The sequence below is a fragment of the Lissotriton helveticus genome, chromosome 11 (genome assembly GCF_964261635.1).
Source record: "Lissotriton helveticus chromosome 11, aLisHel1.1, whole genome shotgun sequence".
In the NCBI taxonomy this organism is placed as follows: Eukaryota; Metazoa; Chordata; class Amphibia; order Caudata; family Salamandridae; genus Lissotriton; species Lissotriton helveticus.
The window spans coordinates 1193091245-1193107094 of NC_136072.1; the positions used below are offsets into that span (position 1 = coordinate 1193091245).

At 51.6% G+C, this 15850-nt stretch overlaps 1 protein-coding gene across 1 annotated transcript in view; it reads left to right on the plus strand.

Annotated features, from left to right (window-relative positions):
• SLC15A4 (solute carrier family 15 member 4) overlaps positions 1–15850 on the plus strand; it is a 284700-nt gene that overhangs the window by 100597 nt on the left and 168253 nt on the right. Inside the window, exons 4-5 of the mRNA XM_078668020.1 lie at positions 11289–11460; positions 12486–12560. Of these exons, the coding sequence (XP_078524146.1) occupies positions 11289–11460; positions 12486–12560 (247 nt within the window). The remainder of the gene's footprint in view (positions 1–11288; positions 11461–12485; positions 12561–15850) is intronic.

Sequence of the window (15850 nt, forward strand, 5' to 3'; positions counted from 1 at the left end):
TGAAGTTCAGTAACGGGGGACGCTGAAGTTCAGTAACGGGGGACACTGAAGTTCAGTAACGGGGGACACTGAAGTTCAGTAACGGGGGACTCTGAAGTTCAATAACGGGGGACTCTGAAGTTCAATAACGGGGGACTCTGAAGTTCAATAACGTGGGACGCTGAAGTTCAGTAACGTGGGACGCTGAAGTTCAGTAACGGTGGACGCTGAAGTTCAGTAACGAGGGACGCTGTAGTTCAGTAACGGGGGACGCTGAAGTTCAGTAACGGGGGATGCTGAAGTTCAGTAACGGGACGTTGAAGTTCAGTAACTGGGGACGTTGAAGTTCAGCAACGGGGGACGATGAAGTTCAGCAACGGGGGACGATGAAGTTCAGCAACGGGGGACGTTGAAGTTCAGCAACGGGGGACGTTGAAGTTCAGCAACGGGGGACGAGAGGGTCCCTGTTTTGTCACAAGTGCATACCTGTGCCAACCAGAGACCCCCAAATCTAACAGGGTGTATATAGAAAAATATTCGATTTTATCTTATTCAAAAATGCAGGGTACAATTATAAACACTTAATGGACAATGTAACAGATAGGTAACAGTAGTGATCAGAAACCTTCACTGTAACATTCATGAACAGCTTTCTTCTTAGCATAAATTAAAATTAATCATAGAAGAGAAGATGTTGGTCGACGTTTCAGTCTCTACATTGTCATACACGAGACCATCTTCAGGACAATGATAAATATTGAGGTTGACCCCTTAATTTTTCTGCAGACGCTTATAGAATACGCAGTCTGATAGTTCTCCACTTCAAAGAATGAGAAAGGCACAGAAATGGTATGGCCAAAGCGGGTTACAAAATCTTGTTTGTTCACAGCGGTTGATTCTGCCTGGTTATATCTTTACGAACCGGAAATTTTAAATACACACTACACAAGAACTTATCTTCGCGGCTTATTAATTTGCCATTTAATGAGCTTCCGGGAAGAATGGCAGAGCCACGCGATGAAGTGCGCTGAAGTCTTACTGCTAAACGTGGTTTGAGACACTACACTATTGCGGCTAGTTCTTGCTATCAAGCTTGAGTCTTTTTATTTTGAATCTCTCCGGTATCAGAGTTCATTCAGCAACATGCCGAGCAGGGCGCACCTAACTATGCGACCGAACGGACCGAGCAGGGCGTCCTTAACTGTGTGACAGAGCAGGGCGCCACTAACTATGTGACCGAGCAGGGCGTCCCCAACTATGTGACCGAGCTGGGCACCCCCGACTATATGACCGAGCAGGGCGCCCCCAACTATGTGACCGAGCAGGGCGCCCCTAACTATGCGACCGAGCAGGGCGCCCCTAACTATGCGACCTAGCAGAGCGCCGCTAACTGTGCGACCGAGCAGGGCACCCCTAACTGTGCGACCGAGCAGGGCGTCCCTAACTGTGCGACCGAGCAGGGCGTCCCTAACTGTGCGACCGAGCAGGGCGTTCCTAACTGTGCGACCGAGCAGGGCGTTCCTAACTATGCGACCGAGCAGGGCGCCCCTAACTATGCGACCTAGCAGAGCGCCGCTAACTGTGCGACCGAGCAGGGCACCCCTAACTGTGCGACCGAGCAGGGCGTCCCTAACTGTGCGACCGAGCAGGGCGTCCCTAACTGTGCGACCGAGCAGGGCGTTCCTAACTGTGCGACCGAGCAGGGCGTTCCTAACTGTGCGACCGAGCAGGGCGTTCCTAACTATGCGACCGAGCAGGGCGTTCCTAACTGTGCGACCGAGCAGGGCGCCCCTAACTGAGACCGAGCAAGGCGCCTATAACTGTGCGACCAAGCAGGGCGTCCATAACTCTGCGACCGAGCAGGGGGCCCCTAACTGTGTGATCGAGCAGGGGGCCCCCTAACTGTGCGACCGAGCAGGGGGCCCCTAACTGTGCGACCGAGCAGGGGGCCCCTAACTGTGCGACCGAGCAGGGGGCCCCTAACTGTGCGACCGAGCAGGGGGCCCCTAACTGTGCGACCGAGCAGGGGGCCCCTAACTGTGCGACCGAGCAGGGGGCCCCTAACTGTGCGACCGAGCAGGGGGCCCCTAACTGTGCGACCAAGCAGGGGGCCCCAAACTGTGCGACCGAGCAGGGGGCCCCTAACTGTGCCACAAGCAGGGGGCCCCTAACTGTGCCACAAGCAGGGGCCCCTAACTGTGCGATGAGCAGGGGGCCCCTAAACTGTGCGACCGAGCAGGGGGCCCTTTAACTGTGCGACCGAGGAGGGGGCCCCTTAACTGTGCGACGGAGCAGGGGGCCGCTAACTGTGCGACGGAGCAGGGGGCCCACTAACTGTGCGACGGAGCAGGGGGCCCCCATATCTGTGCGACGGAGCAGGGGCCCCCCTAACTGTGCGACGGAGCAGGGCCCTCCTAACTGTGCGACTGAGCAGGTGGTGAGTCCTAGGAAACACAGCGGTGCCACTAACCTACTTAATCCATGCTGCCCCCACCACAGGCACTGACGTTAGTACCCAAATAGGAACATATGGTATCCCAACTGGTATTATTCAGAGGCAATTAGTGAGGATATGACTACAACATTATCCACAAGGAAGCAAGGAGACTCTATATGATTATAGCATGTGCTCATTGCATGTTTTATGTAAGCATTTTGGGACAAAGGCAAAGAAAGACAATTAGCAGTTGTAACAGCACTGCAATACACAATTAATATAATTGAAAACAACCCAAATTGCACGTGGTGCTCGAGGTGTGTGAGTGAAAATCAAAGTAGCGACGCAGGTGACCATGTGATCAGCTTGGCCGGCGCAAAGTGACTGGTCAAAAATATATACAGTGAGTAATTTGGCACAATGTGGTTCCAGATAACTTAAGTTAAGTTTGTTTCAACTTTGGTTCAATGTACTGTTCGTGAACCACTTTGTGTGTCTCGCCTATGATCGCGCTGGATGGTCGAGGGCGTTTCGATCCACATAAATCAGGATCTTCATCAGGACTGGGTTGGGTCGAAGGCAGTGCTGTACAAGGGGGCAAAGGAAAGGGGTGAGCCAGGGAGATAAGGGAACGGCGGAAACGGCTGGGCGTGGATATGCAGGGGTGGCTGTCTGGCGGCATACAGCCTGGAGTGAGGGATCTTTTTGTTTGTTTTCTGAAAGCACTTTAGTATAGAGCATGCATTTCACCCATTCTGTGTGTTTTCCACTTCTCTAACCAGAACAGGGTTAAACTGGGAACCCAAAGTAGCCCTGGCAGTTTTCTGGGACCAGCCCCTGGGGAAGCCCTGCCTGGCCCTGGGAAGCTAGAAACATTTGCTTGCTGCTTTTGTTACAGGGAGCCGATATTGCAATACTGCTTCAAAACCAGCCCCCAGTAACAAAACCGTCCCCACCCTTCGAGCCTCCCAGGTAAATGTCCAATGCCCGGTACAGCCAGTCCAGCCCTGAGTCCTATCAGAAAACTTGAATTCAGTGTGAGAAGTTTCAACTGTCCTTCTCCTCGTATATTGTTTCATGAAGCTGTGGTTGCAAAAGTGTCACCGTAATCCGTGAATCCATGGGCAGAGCTTGGCTTTCGGCATCGATAACGCATCACCAGTGGATCCTCAGGTTCCCGCAGCCTCCAAAAGCTTCTTCTTTCTATTAAAACTATTCCTCCCTGCTGTCGTATTGTAAAGGACATTACACCCAGATTACAGCCACAGTTTGTACCTGGGTCTCCCAGAGTGGGTAATATTCAGAACCCCCGAAACCACACCACATACAAGGACACCATGACGAACTACCACAACCAGATCAGAGCCACCAAGAGGAACTTCATCCACAACAAAATCCTGGCCAACTCCACCAACTCCAAGGAACTTTTCATTGTCATTGTAGAATTCACCAAACCACGCAGCGAAGCCACAGACATCACCCATCCCAAAACCGCTGCGACAAGCTTGGAATCTATTTCCACCTCAAAATCAAAAACCTCTTCGACAACTTCATTGACTATCCACCAGGGCCACAGAATGCGCCCCGACCCCAGAAACACCAGCCAGCCCACCATCTCCAACTGGACAACGATCAGGGCCGAAGACACCGCCTCGACCGTGAAAAGCATCTACTCGGGGGGCCCCAACCGACCCCTGTCCCCCTCACGTCTATCACAGAGCCATGGCTACCATCGCACCCGAACTACAACGCACCATCAACACCACCTTCAAAACAGGCACCTTCCCAGATGACTGGAAGCGCGCAGAAGTTAGACCCCTGCTCAAGAAGCCAATAGCTGAATCCATCGACCTCAAGAACTATCGGTCCATCTTGCTCCTTCCCTTCGCAGCCAAAGTTGCAGAGAAAACAGTCAACAGGAAACTGACACGATTCATTGAAGAGAAGGCCGTCCTCGACCTGTCCCAATCCAGATTCCAAAGCAACCACAGCACGGAGACCGCCCTACTCGCCACCACAGATGACATCCGCACCCTCCTGTACCAAAGCCACTCTGCAGCCCTCATTCTACTTGACCTATCAGCAGCCTTCGACACTGTCTCCCACCGCACACGAGTTGCCAGACTACACGATGCAGGCATACAAGGAACAGCCCTGGACTGGTTCCGATCATTCCTCTCTGGAAGAAGCCAAAGGATCAGACACCCACCCTTCCTCTTCAACCCCACGAAAATCACCTGCTTAGTCCCACAGGGTTCATCACTGAGCCCCACCCTCTTCAACATCTACATGGCCTTCCTCGCAGCCATCGTCCGACAACACGGCCTCAACATCGTATCCTACGCTGACGACACCCACCTCACTCTCATCAAAGACGACTCCACTGCCAACCTCAGCTTCCAGAAAGGAATGCAAGACATCGCAGTCTGGATGACCAACAGCTGCCTAAAGCTCAACGCCGAGAAGACAGAAGTCCTCGTCCTCGGTACCACCCCTTCTTCATGGGACATCACCTGGTGGCCGACCACCCTCGGAAGCCCACCTACCACCTCAGACCACGCCAAGAACCTCGACATCGTACTCAAATCATCACTCACCATGAACCGACAGGTCAACGCCGTCACCTCCAGCTGCTTCAACACCCTCCGCAAGAACTTCAAGTGGATCCCCCATGAGTCAAGGAAGACAGTCACCCACGCACTCATCACCAGAGACTGGACTAGGGAAACACACTCTATGCCGGCATCAACAAGTCCCTACTCCGCAAACTCCAGACAATGCAGAACACCACTGCCAGACTCGTCCTCGGCATTCCCGACACGAACACATCAGGCAACACCTACAAAGTCTCCACTGGCTCCCCGTGGAGAAAAGAGTCACCTTCAAAATCCTCACGCCTACAAATACCTACACAACAACGGACCCGAATACTTCAATGACCGAATCATTTCCACGTACCCAAAAGAAACCTACGATTTTCCAACCTTGCACTGGCCGAAACCCCACGCATCCACAGAGCCAGAGCAGGCGGAAGATCCTTCTCTCACATTGCAGCCAAAATCTGGAACGAGCTCCTGGTAGACATCAGACGCGTCCCCCTCCCTGAACACATTCAGGAAGACCCTCGAGACCTGGCTCTTCGGCTACACAGATCTGCGGACCCCCCTCAGCGCCTTGAGACCCTCACAGGTGAGTAGCGCGCTTACAATTCCCTGATTGATTGATTGATTGGGAACCGGACACACTGCTGCTTGGTTAATTGCAGGTATGTGGATGACCAAAGCTCCCATCTCCCCAGTGAGGCACCCTTAAAACGGCACCACTACTGCTCTTGGCCTTACAACGGCAGCGGACCAACACACCCACAACTACAGTGAGGCGAGTCACAGTGTGTAGTAATTACAATGCATTCTATGGGTTTAGGGAGCAGTGTATAGGGTGTTTTAGGTTATTAGGGCTTGGTTGTAGGAGTTACAGATGTTCAGGGATTGACTTTAGGATTCAGTTTACTGATGGCTCTTAAGGTATGTAAAGTTTGTTTTTTAATACAGCATTAATACACAATTAAATATAAAAGGGTAAATCATTGATTAAGAAGAGTTTTGAAAAATATATTATAAGTAATTATATTTACTATGCAGTTTTTGTATATTTCAGCCTATACCCGTAAACAGTTTTATTATTTTAATATGCAGGAAAACACGAAAAAAATGGATTTCATTTATTTGTTTTACTTTCTTTTTTATGTACTTTTATACACAATTCTATACAGTACATAATGTAAATATTACTAGGCGCTTAAATGCAATGTTGTGGCTTGCAATTTAATTGTATGTGCCATTCAAATTAAAATATGCATTATTAGTGTATGTGTTGCTGTGCTTGCGATGTAGAGTGCTGTGTTGTGGTTAATCTGTTAGCGACTTGCAGCTACCTACTTACAACGACCTACAAACCAAAGTGTGCTTCACTAATCCGCAATTGGCAAAGCCAACAAGTTTATCATGTCAAAGCCTTCTTCCTGAATCCCGCCTCCTAGATCTCGTGAAAGACTGCGTTTGTGGTGTATTTGGTAGTTTCATAGTACAGACCTATCCAGAAGGCAGCGGAGTGCTGCACAGGGTCCTAGGCACGTATAATGTCCACAAGCGACAGGAGAGGTAGCAGGTTTGTGGATGGTTCGTGCATTGGAATAGAGTGTTCTTTCCAGATTCTGGATATATAGATGGAGAAAGTCTGTTGTCTTCTTTTTTTTATTTTCGTGCTAATTTCCATTTGAATGGTATGTTGGTTGTTGGTGTGCCAAGCGCGGCTGACGATGATGACTTTGTGAGCCAGGTAGGCTGTGATGCTCCTTGTGGTGGATGTGTGAGCCAGGTAGGCTGTGATGCTCCTTGTGGTGGATGTGTGAGCCAGGTAGGCTGTGATGCTCCTTCTGGTGACTTTGTGAGCCAGGTAGGCTGTGATGCTCCTTCTGGTGACTTTGTGGGCCAGGTAGGCTGTGATGCTCCTTGTGGTGACTTTGTGGGCCAGGTAGGCTGTGATGCTCCTTGTGGTGACTTTGTGGGCCAGGTAGGCTGTGATGCTCCTTGTGGTGGATGTGTGAGCCAGGTAGGCTGTGATGCTCCTTCTGGTGACTTTGTGAGCCAGGTAGGCTGTGATGCTCCTTCTGGTGACTTTGTGGGCCAGGTAGGCTGTGATACTCCTTGCGGTGACTTTTTGAGCCAGGTAGGCTGTGATGCTCCTTGCGGTGGCTCTGTGAGCCAGGTAGGCTGTGATACTCCTTGCGGTGACTTTGTGAGCCAGGTAGGCTGTGATGCTCCTTGCGGTGGCTCTGTGAGCCAGGTAGGCTGTGATGCTCCTTGTGGTGGCTTTGTGAGCCAGGTAGGCTGTGATGCTCCTTGCGGTGACTGTGAGCCAGGTAGGCTGTGATGCTCCTTGCGGTGACTGTGAGCCAGGTAGGCTGTGATGCTCCTTGCGGTGACTTTGTGAGCCAGGTAGGCTGTGATGCTCCTTGCGGTGACTTTGTGGGCCAGGTAGGCTGTGATGCTCCTTGCGGTGACTGTGAGCCAGGTAGGCTGTGATGCTCCTTGCGGTGACTTTGTGGGCCAGGTAGGCTGTGATGCTCCTTGCGGTGACTTTGTGGGCCAGGTAGGCTGTGATGCTCCTTGTGGTGGCTTTGTGTGTCAGGTAGGCTGTGATGCTCCTTGTGGTGGCTTTGTGAGCCAGGTAGGCTGTGATGCTCCTTGCTTTGGCTTTGTGAGCCAGGTAGGCTGTGATGCTCCTTGTGGTGACTTTGTGGGCCAGGTAGGCCGTGATGCTCCTTGCTTTGGCTTTGTGAGCCAGGTAGGCTGTGATGCTCCTTGTGGTGGATGTGTGAGCCAGGTAGGCTGTGATGCTCCTTGTGGTGGATGTGTGAGCCAGGTAGGCTGTGATGCTCCTTCTGGTGACTTTGTGAGCCAGGTAGGCTGTGATGCTCCTTCTGGTGACTTTGTGGGCCAGGTAGGCTGTGATACTCCTTGCGGTGACTTTGTGAGCCAGGTAGGCTGTGATGCTCCTTGCGGTGGCTCTGTGAGCCAGGTAGGCTGTGATACTCCTTGCGGTGACTTTGTGAGCCAGGTAGGCTGTGATGCTCCTTGCGGTGACTTTGTGGGCCAGGTAGGCTGTGATGCTCCTTGTGGTGGCTTTGTGTGTCAGGTAGGCTGTGATGCTCCTTGTGGTGGCTTTGTGAGCAAGGTAGGCTGTGATGCTCCTTGCTTTGGCTTTGTGAGCCAGGTAGGCTGTGATGCTCCTTGTGGTGACTTTGTGGGCCAGGTAGGCTGTGATGCTCCTTGCTTTGGCTTTGTGAGCCAGGTAGGCTGTGATGCTCCTTGTGGTGACTTTGTGGGCCAGGTAGGCTGTGATGCTCCTTGCGGTGACTTTGTGAGCCAGGTAGGCCGTGATGCTCCTTGCTTTGGCTTTGTGAGCCAGGTAGGCTGTGATGCTCCTTGTGGTGACTTTGTGGGCCAGGTAGGCTGTGATGCTCCTTGTGGTGGCTTTGTGTGTCAGGTAGGCTGTGATGCTCCTTGTGGTGGCTTTGTGAGCCAGGTAGGCTGTGATGCTCCTTGTGGTGGCTTTGTGAGCCAGGTAGGCTGTGATGCTCCTTGTGGTGACTTTGTGGGCCAGGTAGGCTGTGATGCTCCTTGTGGTGGCTTTGTGAGCCAGGTAGGCTGTGATGCTCCTTGTGGTGACTTTGTGGGCCAGGTAGGCTGTGATGCTCCTTGTGGTGGCTTTGTGAGCCAGGTAGGCTGTGATGCTCCTTGCGGTGACTGTGAGCCAGGTAGGCTGTGATGCTCCTTGCGGTGACTGTGAGCCAGGTAGGCTGTGATGCTCCTTGCGGTGACTTTGTGAGCCAGGTAGGCTGTGATGCTCCTTGCGGTGACTTTGTGGGCCAGGTAGGCTGTGATGCTCCTTGCGGTGACTGTGAGCCAGGTAGGCTGTGATGCTCCTTGCGGTGACTTTGTGGGCCAGGTAGGCTGTGATGCTCCTTGCGGTGACTTTGTGGGCCAGGTAGGCTGTGATGCTCCTTGTGGTGGCTTTGTGTGTCAGGTAGGCTGTGATGCTCCTTGTGGTGGCTTTGTGAGCCAGGTAGGCTGTGATGCTCCTTGCTTTGGCTTTGTGAGCCAGGTAGGCTGTGATGCTCCTTGTGGTGACTTTGTGGGCCAGGTAGGCCGTGATGCTCCTTGCTTTGGCTTTGTGAGCCAGGTAGGCTGTGATGCTCCTTGTGGTGGATGTGTGAGCCAGGTAGGCTGTGATGCTCCTTGTGGTGGATGTGTGAGCCAGGTAGGCTGTGATGCTCCTTCTGGTGACTTTGTGAGCCAGGTAGGCTGTGATGCTCCTTCTGGTGACTTTGTGGGCCAGGTAGGCTGTGATACTCCTTGCGGTGACTTTGTGAGCCAGGTAGGCTGTGATGCTCCTTGCGGTGGCTCTGTGAGCCAGGTAGGCTGTGATACTCCTTGCGGTGACTTTGTGAGCCAGGTAGGCTGTGATGCTCCTTGCGGTGACTTTGTGGGCCAGGTAGGCTGTGATGCTCCTTGTGGTGGCTTTGTGTGTCAGGTAGGCTGTGATGCTCCTTGTGGTGGCTTTGTGAGCCAGGTAGGCTGTGATGCTCCTTGCTTTGGCTTTGTGAGCCAGGTAGGCTGTGATGCTCCTTGTGGTGACTTTGTGGGCCAGGTAGGCTGTGATGCTCCTTGCTTTGGCTTTGTGAGCCAGGTAGGCTGTGATGCTCCTTGTGGTGACTTTGTGGGCCAGGTAGGCTGTGATGCTCCTTGCGGTGACTTTGTGTGCCAGGTAGGCCGTGATGCTCCTTGCTTTGGCTTTGTGAGCCAGGTAGGCTGTGATGCTCCTTGTGGTGACTTTGTGGGCCAGGTAGGCTGTGATGCTCCTTGTGGTGGCTTTGTGTGTCAGGTAGGCTGTGATGCTCCTTGTGGTGGCTTTGTGAGCCAGGTAGGCTGTGATGCTCCTTGTGGTGACTTTGTGGGCCAGGTAGGCTGTGATGCTCCTTGTGGTGACTTTGTGGGCCAGGTAGGCTGTGATGCTCCTTGTGGTGACTTTGTGGGCCAGGTAGGCTGGGATGCTCCTTGCGGTGACTTTGTGGGCCAGGTAGGCTGTGATGCTCCTTGTGGTGACTTTGTGGGCCAGGTAGGCTGTGATGCTCCTTGCGTTGGCTTTGTGAGCCAGGTAGGCTGTGATGCTCCTTGCGTTGGCTTTGTGATCCAGGTAGGCTGTGATTCTCCTTGTGGTGACTTTGTGGGCCAGGTAGGCTGTGATGCTCCTTGTGGTGGCTTTGTGAGCCAGGTAGGCTGTGGTGATTCTTATGGTGGATGTGTGAGCCAGGTAGGCTGTGATTCTCCTTGTGGTGACTTTGTGGGCCAGGTAGGCTGTGATGCTCCTTGTGGTGGCTTTGTGAGCCAGGTAGGCTGTGGTGATTCTTATGGTGGATGTGTGAGCCAGGTAGACTGTGGTGCTCCTTGCGGTGGCTTTGTGAGCCAGGTAGGCTGTGATGCTCCTTGCGGTGGCTTGGTGAGCCAGGTAGGCTGTGATGCTCCTTGTGGTGACTTTGAAGAGGGAGTGACTGACAGTGGGAGCCTGTGGAGTTCCATCATTGTGAGGATGACGTGGTCATCTTTCTTCAGACTATTGATGAGGCATGCGAAGGCATGTGGGATGCTCGTGGCGGGGCCAGTGTGCATTCTGGGAAGCCATAGAGCAGGGCATCACCACTGTCCAGGTGCAAGAGTGTGAGCTCTTAGTTCTCCTACCAACATATTCCATATGGGTGACATTGGTTCCCAGAGTTGGGGAGGTGAATGTCCCCAGTTTGGAGCATCAATAGATTTTCCATAGAACGTTGGAAATCTTTAGTGATTGGTTACCTATATCTGTGTTAGCAATATGGTATTTTACATAATGTGTTTAAATTCCATTTATGGGGATTCAACACTGAACCCCTGTCTGTCATTGGCAAGAGCTGTTCGTCATTCTGTGATGCGGGCGCTACCTCACCTTCCTACCTCCAAATCTATATTTAGGTATTAATCTTCTAAATAAATAGAAAACGTTCCCATGTATCTTAGATGTGCTGATATTTTGTGCATTAGTTTGGGGTTGGAATGCCTCCAGTGTACAGATGTGCTTTGCTCTTCACTGGAGAGGTGCTTGCAGAGAAACATGTCAGATGTTGCCAAATCTGGTAATTCGTGTTGTTGTCCAAGTTTCCGCCGTGCTTCATGGTGGCGAAGCTGTACCTGTGCGCTCTATGGTAACTGCTATACACCTGTCTCCGTGCAGTCTGTCCGCAGTCTTGAACTGACTTTGACTACTCTTTATGCAGCAGTGAAAGCAGCGGGAGCAGCCGGCAGACCGCCAAGCCAAGCATGCTGGACATGGCCAAGTCAACCCATGGAGGACCCTTCCAAGAAGACAAGGTGGAAGACGTGAAGTCTCTGTGCAAGATCATCCCCGTCTTCTTGGCACTCATACCCTACTGGACGGTCTACTTCCAGGTGAGCATGTGAGGTGCTGCAGATGTCCCCGCTGATGATGGGCGCGAGTGCTTCACTGATGAGCCGGCAGGGGACAACCACCAGTTCTGCTGTGGTTGTCCCTGGAGGTGAGTCGGTTCCTAGCGCCCCCCTCTGGAGACCCCTCGCTTGAGTGAAGATGCCATGGGCAGTGATGCACCTCAGATAGGACCCCAGAAGAGGGCAGCGGAGGGAACAAAATGCATTCTCTAAAGAGGAGCCCTGCATCTGTGCTTGTTGTCTCTTCTTGCACTGCCACCATCATTTGTTTTCAAGGGTTCCTTGTATAGCTTTTATTTCCTGACCAGAATCGTAAACATTAAAAGCTTTTCATGTCCCGACCCTCATAAAATTAACATTTAAATGTGCTGGTGTGAAAGTGAGAATGTTTTACAATGTGCCTCTCTGCTTTGGCATGCGTTGCAACCAATTCATCCCCAGGCACAATGGCCTCCTAGTCACACTTGGACTTAATATGCAGCGGTAGTTTATTGCACTGACTTTGTCAATTCAGGCAGGAACGCTTCTCTGCCAGGGGTGATCTGAGGACTGGAACACTCCGGGTGAGCAGACAGAGTGTAAAGGCCCCTTTTGTGAACAGTTATTAAAACTTTATGATTTGAACACATTAATAGCCAGGTTATCTAAACTCTCAACCCACATCAGACACAGAACCTAGTTGAAGAACAGTAAATAAAGCTGCTCCCCTCAAATCGACCCCTTTTAACTGGTGTTGAGCAACAAGCTGGGTCGGGAGAGTCTCTACGGTGATGTTAACAAGTCAAACCACTTTGTGGTCACTGCCACTTGGCTCTGGATTAAAAGATGCTCTGGTGAGTGAAGAGATGTGAAGATGTCACCTGAGTGACCCTGTTTGAAGGACAGTGCATCAAAAAAACTTCACAAAGCTCAAACAGCACAAAACCAGATGATAATATTGTTGGTATGGTCCAGATGATGATGATGATGTTGGTATGGTCGACATAATCTGTTTCCAACCTCTCTAGATGCAGACGACGTACGTGCTCCAGAGCCTTCATCTGAAGATCCCAGGGTTGGCCGACAAGAAAAACCCGAACGCGGTAAGCATTTCTCTTGTACTTTATTGCATGTGGTTTGACAGTGCCCAGTGTCCTCTGACAGCAAATATGATTCACTTCTCTGTTATTCCTCCTTCCTATTGTTGGCTTTCTAACACTCATTGGTGTCCAGTGGGTAAAATCACGTGTCATAGGATGGAGAGGGCAGCTAGAGTCCCCTCCTTCTTGGCATCTTTAGACGGCAGCTAGAGTCCCTTCCTTGTTGGCATCTTTAGACGGCAGCTAGAGTCCCCCTCCCAGTTGTCATCATTAGAAGGCAGCTAGAGTCCCTCTCCTAGTTGGCATCATTAGACGGGAGCTAGAGTTGGCAGCTAGAGTCCCTTCCTTCTTGGCATCTTTAGACGGCAGCTAGAGTCCCCCTCCCAGTTGTCATCATTAGACAGCAGCTAGAGTCCCTCTCCTAGTTGGCATCATTAGACGGGAGCTAGAGTTGGCAGCTAGAGTCCCTTCCTTCTTGGCATCTTTAGACGGCAGCTAGAGTCCCTTCCTTGTTGGCATCTTTAGATGGCAGCTAGAGTCCCCTCCTAGAGGCATCTTTAGACGGCAGCTAGAGTCCCCCTCCCAGTTGTCATCATTAGACGGCAGCTAGAGTCCCCTCCTAGTTGGCATCATTAGACGGGAGCTAGAGTTGGCAGCTAGAGTCCCCTCCTAGAGGCATCTTGAGACGGCAGCTAGAGTCCCCTCCTAGTTGGCATCTTTAGACGGGAGCTAGAGCCCCTCCTAGAGGCATCTTTAGACGGGAGCTAGAGTCCCCTCCTACTTGGCATCTTTAGACAGCAGCTAGAGTCCTCTCCTACTTGGCTTCTTTAGTCGGCAGCTAGAGTCCCCTCCTAGAGGCATCTTTAGACGGCAGCTAGAGTCCCCTCCTTGTTGTCTTCTTTAGTCGTCAGCTAGAGTCCCCTCCTTGTTGTCTTCTTTAGTCGTCAGCTAGAGTCCCCTCCTTGTTGTCTTCTTTAGTCGTCAGCTAGAGTCCCCTCCTTGTTGTCTTCTTTAGTCGTCAGCTAGAGTCCCCTCCTTGTTGGCTTCTTTAGTCGTCAGCTAGAGTCCCCTCCTTGTTGGCTTCTTTAGTCGTCAGCTAGAGTCCCCTCCTTGTTGGATTCTTTAGTCGGCAGCTAGAGTCCCCTCCTTGTTGGCTTCTTTAGTCGGCAGCTAGAGTCCCCTCCTTGTTGGCTTCTTTAGTCGGCAGCTAGAGTCCCCTCCTTGTTGGCTTCTTTAGTCGGCAGCTAGAGTCCCCTCCTTGTTGGCTTCTTTAGTCGGCAGCTAGAGTCCCCTCCTTGTTTGCTTCTTTAGTCGGCAGCTAGAGTCCCCTCCTTGTTGGCTTCTTTAGTCGTCAGCTAGAGTCCCCTCCTACTTGGCATCTTTAGACGGCAGCTAGAGTCCGCTCCTTGTTGTCTTCTTTAGTCGGCAGCTAGAGTCCCCTCCTTGTTGGCTTCTTTAGTCGGCAGCTAGAGTCCCCTCCTTGTTGGCTTCTTTAGTCGGCAGCTAGAGTCCCCTCCTTGTTGGCTTCTTTAGTCGGCAGCTAGAGTCCCCTCCTACTTGGCATCTTTAGACGGCAGCTAGAGTCCCCTCCTTGTTGGCTTCTTTAGTCGTCAGCTAGAGTCCCCTCCTTGTTGGCTTCTTTAGTCGTCAGCTAGAGTCCCCTCCTTGTTGGCTTCTTTAGTCGGCAGCTAGAGTCCCCTCCTTGTTGGCTTCTTTAGTCGGCAGCTAGAGTCCCCTCCTTGTTGGCTTCTTTAGTCGGCAGCTAGAGTCCCCTCCTTGTTGGCTTCTTTAGTCGGCAGCTAGAGTCCCCTCCTTGTTGGCTTCTTTAGTCGGCAGCTAGAGTCCCCTCCTTGTTGGCTTCTTTAGTCGGCAGCTAGAGTCCCCTCCTTGTTGGCTTCTTTAGTCGGCAGCTAGAGTCCCCTCCTTGTTGGCTTCTTTAGTCGGCAGCTAGAGTCCCCTCCTTGTTGGCTTCTTTAGTCGGCAGCTAGAGTCCCCTCCTTGTTGGCTTCTTTAGTCGGCAGCTAGAGTCCCCTCCTTGTTGGCTTCTTTAGTCGGCAGCTAGAGTCCCCTCCTTGTTGGCTTCTTTAGTCGTCAGCTAGAGTCCCCTCCTTGTTGGCTTCTTTAGTCGGGAGCTAGTCACCTCCTTGTTGGCTTCTTTAGTCGGCAGCTAGAGTCACCTCCTTGTTGGCTTCTTTAGTCGGCAGCTAGAGTCCCCTCCTTGTTGGCTTCTTTAGTCGTCAGCTAGAGTCCCCTCCTTGTTGGCTTCTTTAGTCGTCAGCTAGAGTCCCCTCCTTGTTGGCTTCTTTAGTCGTCAGCTAGAGTCCCCTCCTTGTTGGCTTCTTTAGTCGTCAGCTAGAGTCCCCTCCTTGTTGGCTTCTTTAGTCGACAGCTAGAGTCCCCTCCTTGTTGGCTTCTTTAGTCTGCAGCTAGAGTCCCTCCTTGTTGGCTTCTTTAGACGGCAGCTAGCTATGGGGGGGATTGGTTCCAATTGTGGAGCATATCTAGATGCTCATGGACTGTGGGGATGATGAGGTCGGCAAGCGATAGAGGTCCTCCTTCATATTCCGTTTGCGGCTATAACATTCGATGTCTAACTTCCCTAATCATGGTCAGTAACCCCTTTGTGTCATTCTGTCCATGACAGGCATCATCTCTTCTGCTTGAGAACCAAGCATAGAATAGACTCATTGGCAGTGCTTTGGTAGAAAAGACTCATTTTAGTCCTTTGGCTGCAGATTTGACAGGGGTTGGCTTACCTGAGCTGGGATTTCTGGTCCTTCAGCAGTCTGAGATACATTATGAGGCCCTCGGGGGCCTTCCCTCTGCCCTGCACCTAGATCCGTCTGGACACTGCATAGTTGTCCTCGTCTCCCCTGGAAGCATGTCCTTTTACTAGGTAGTCCATGTCTGCGCCCCTCCTGTATCCTCTCTGGCAGATGAGCCCTGTCTGGTTGTGCAGGATCCTGGGTTTACAATCTGCTATGTGATTGGTTCTTGCTTTCTACAACAAAATAGAAGAGGGTTCCCTGGAGGGATTTACAGATAACAGGCAGGCCAAGGGGTACAACAGCAAAAAAGAGAAGCACAGACCCTGCCCTGTTAATATACTCGGGTCCTTCTCGAGGATCCTACACGTTAAACAGAGTGTAGCACATTAGGATAGCAGCCAGACACACAAGGAAACCTTTAGATTCTTTTATTTGTCAATTATTTTTCTAATTCATGTTTGTAAAAGAGTTTTTCCTTTAGCCATAAAAAAGAGAAAACAAATATTTGTCTAACATACAATTTCA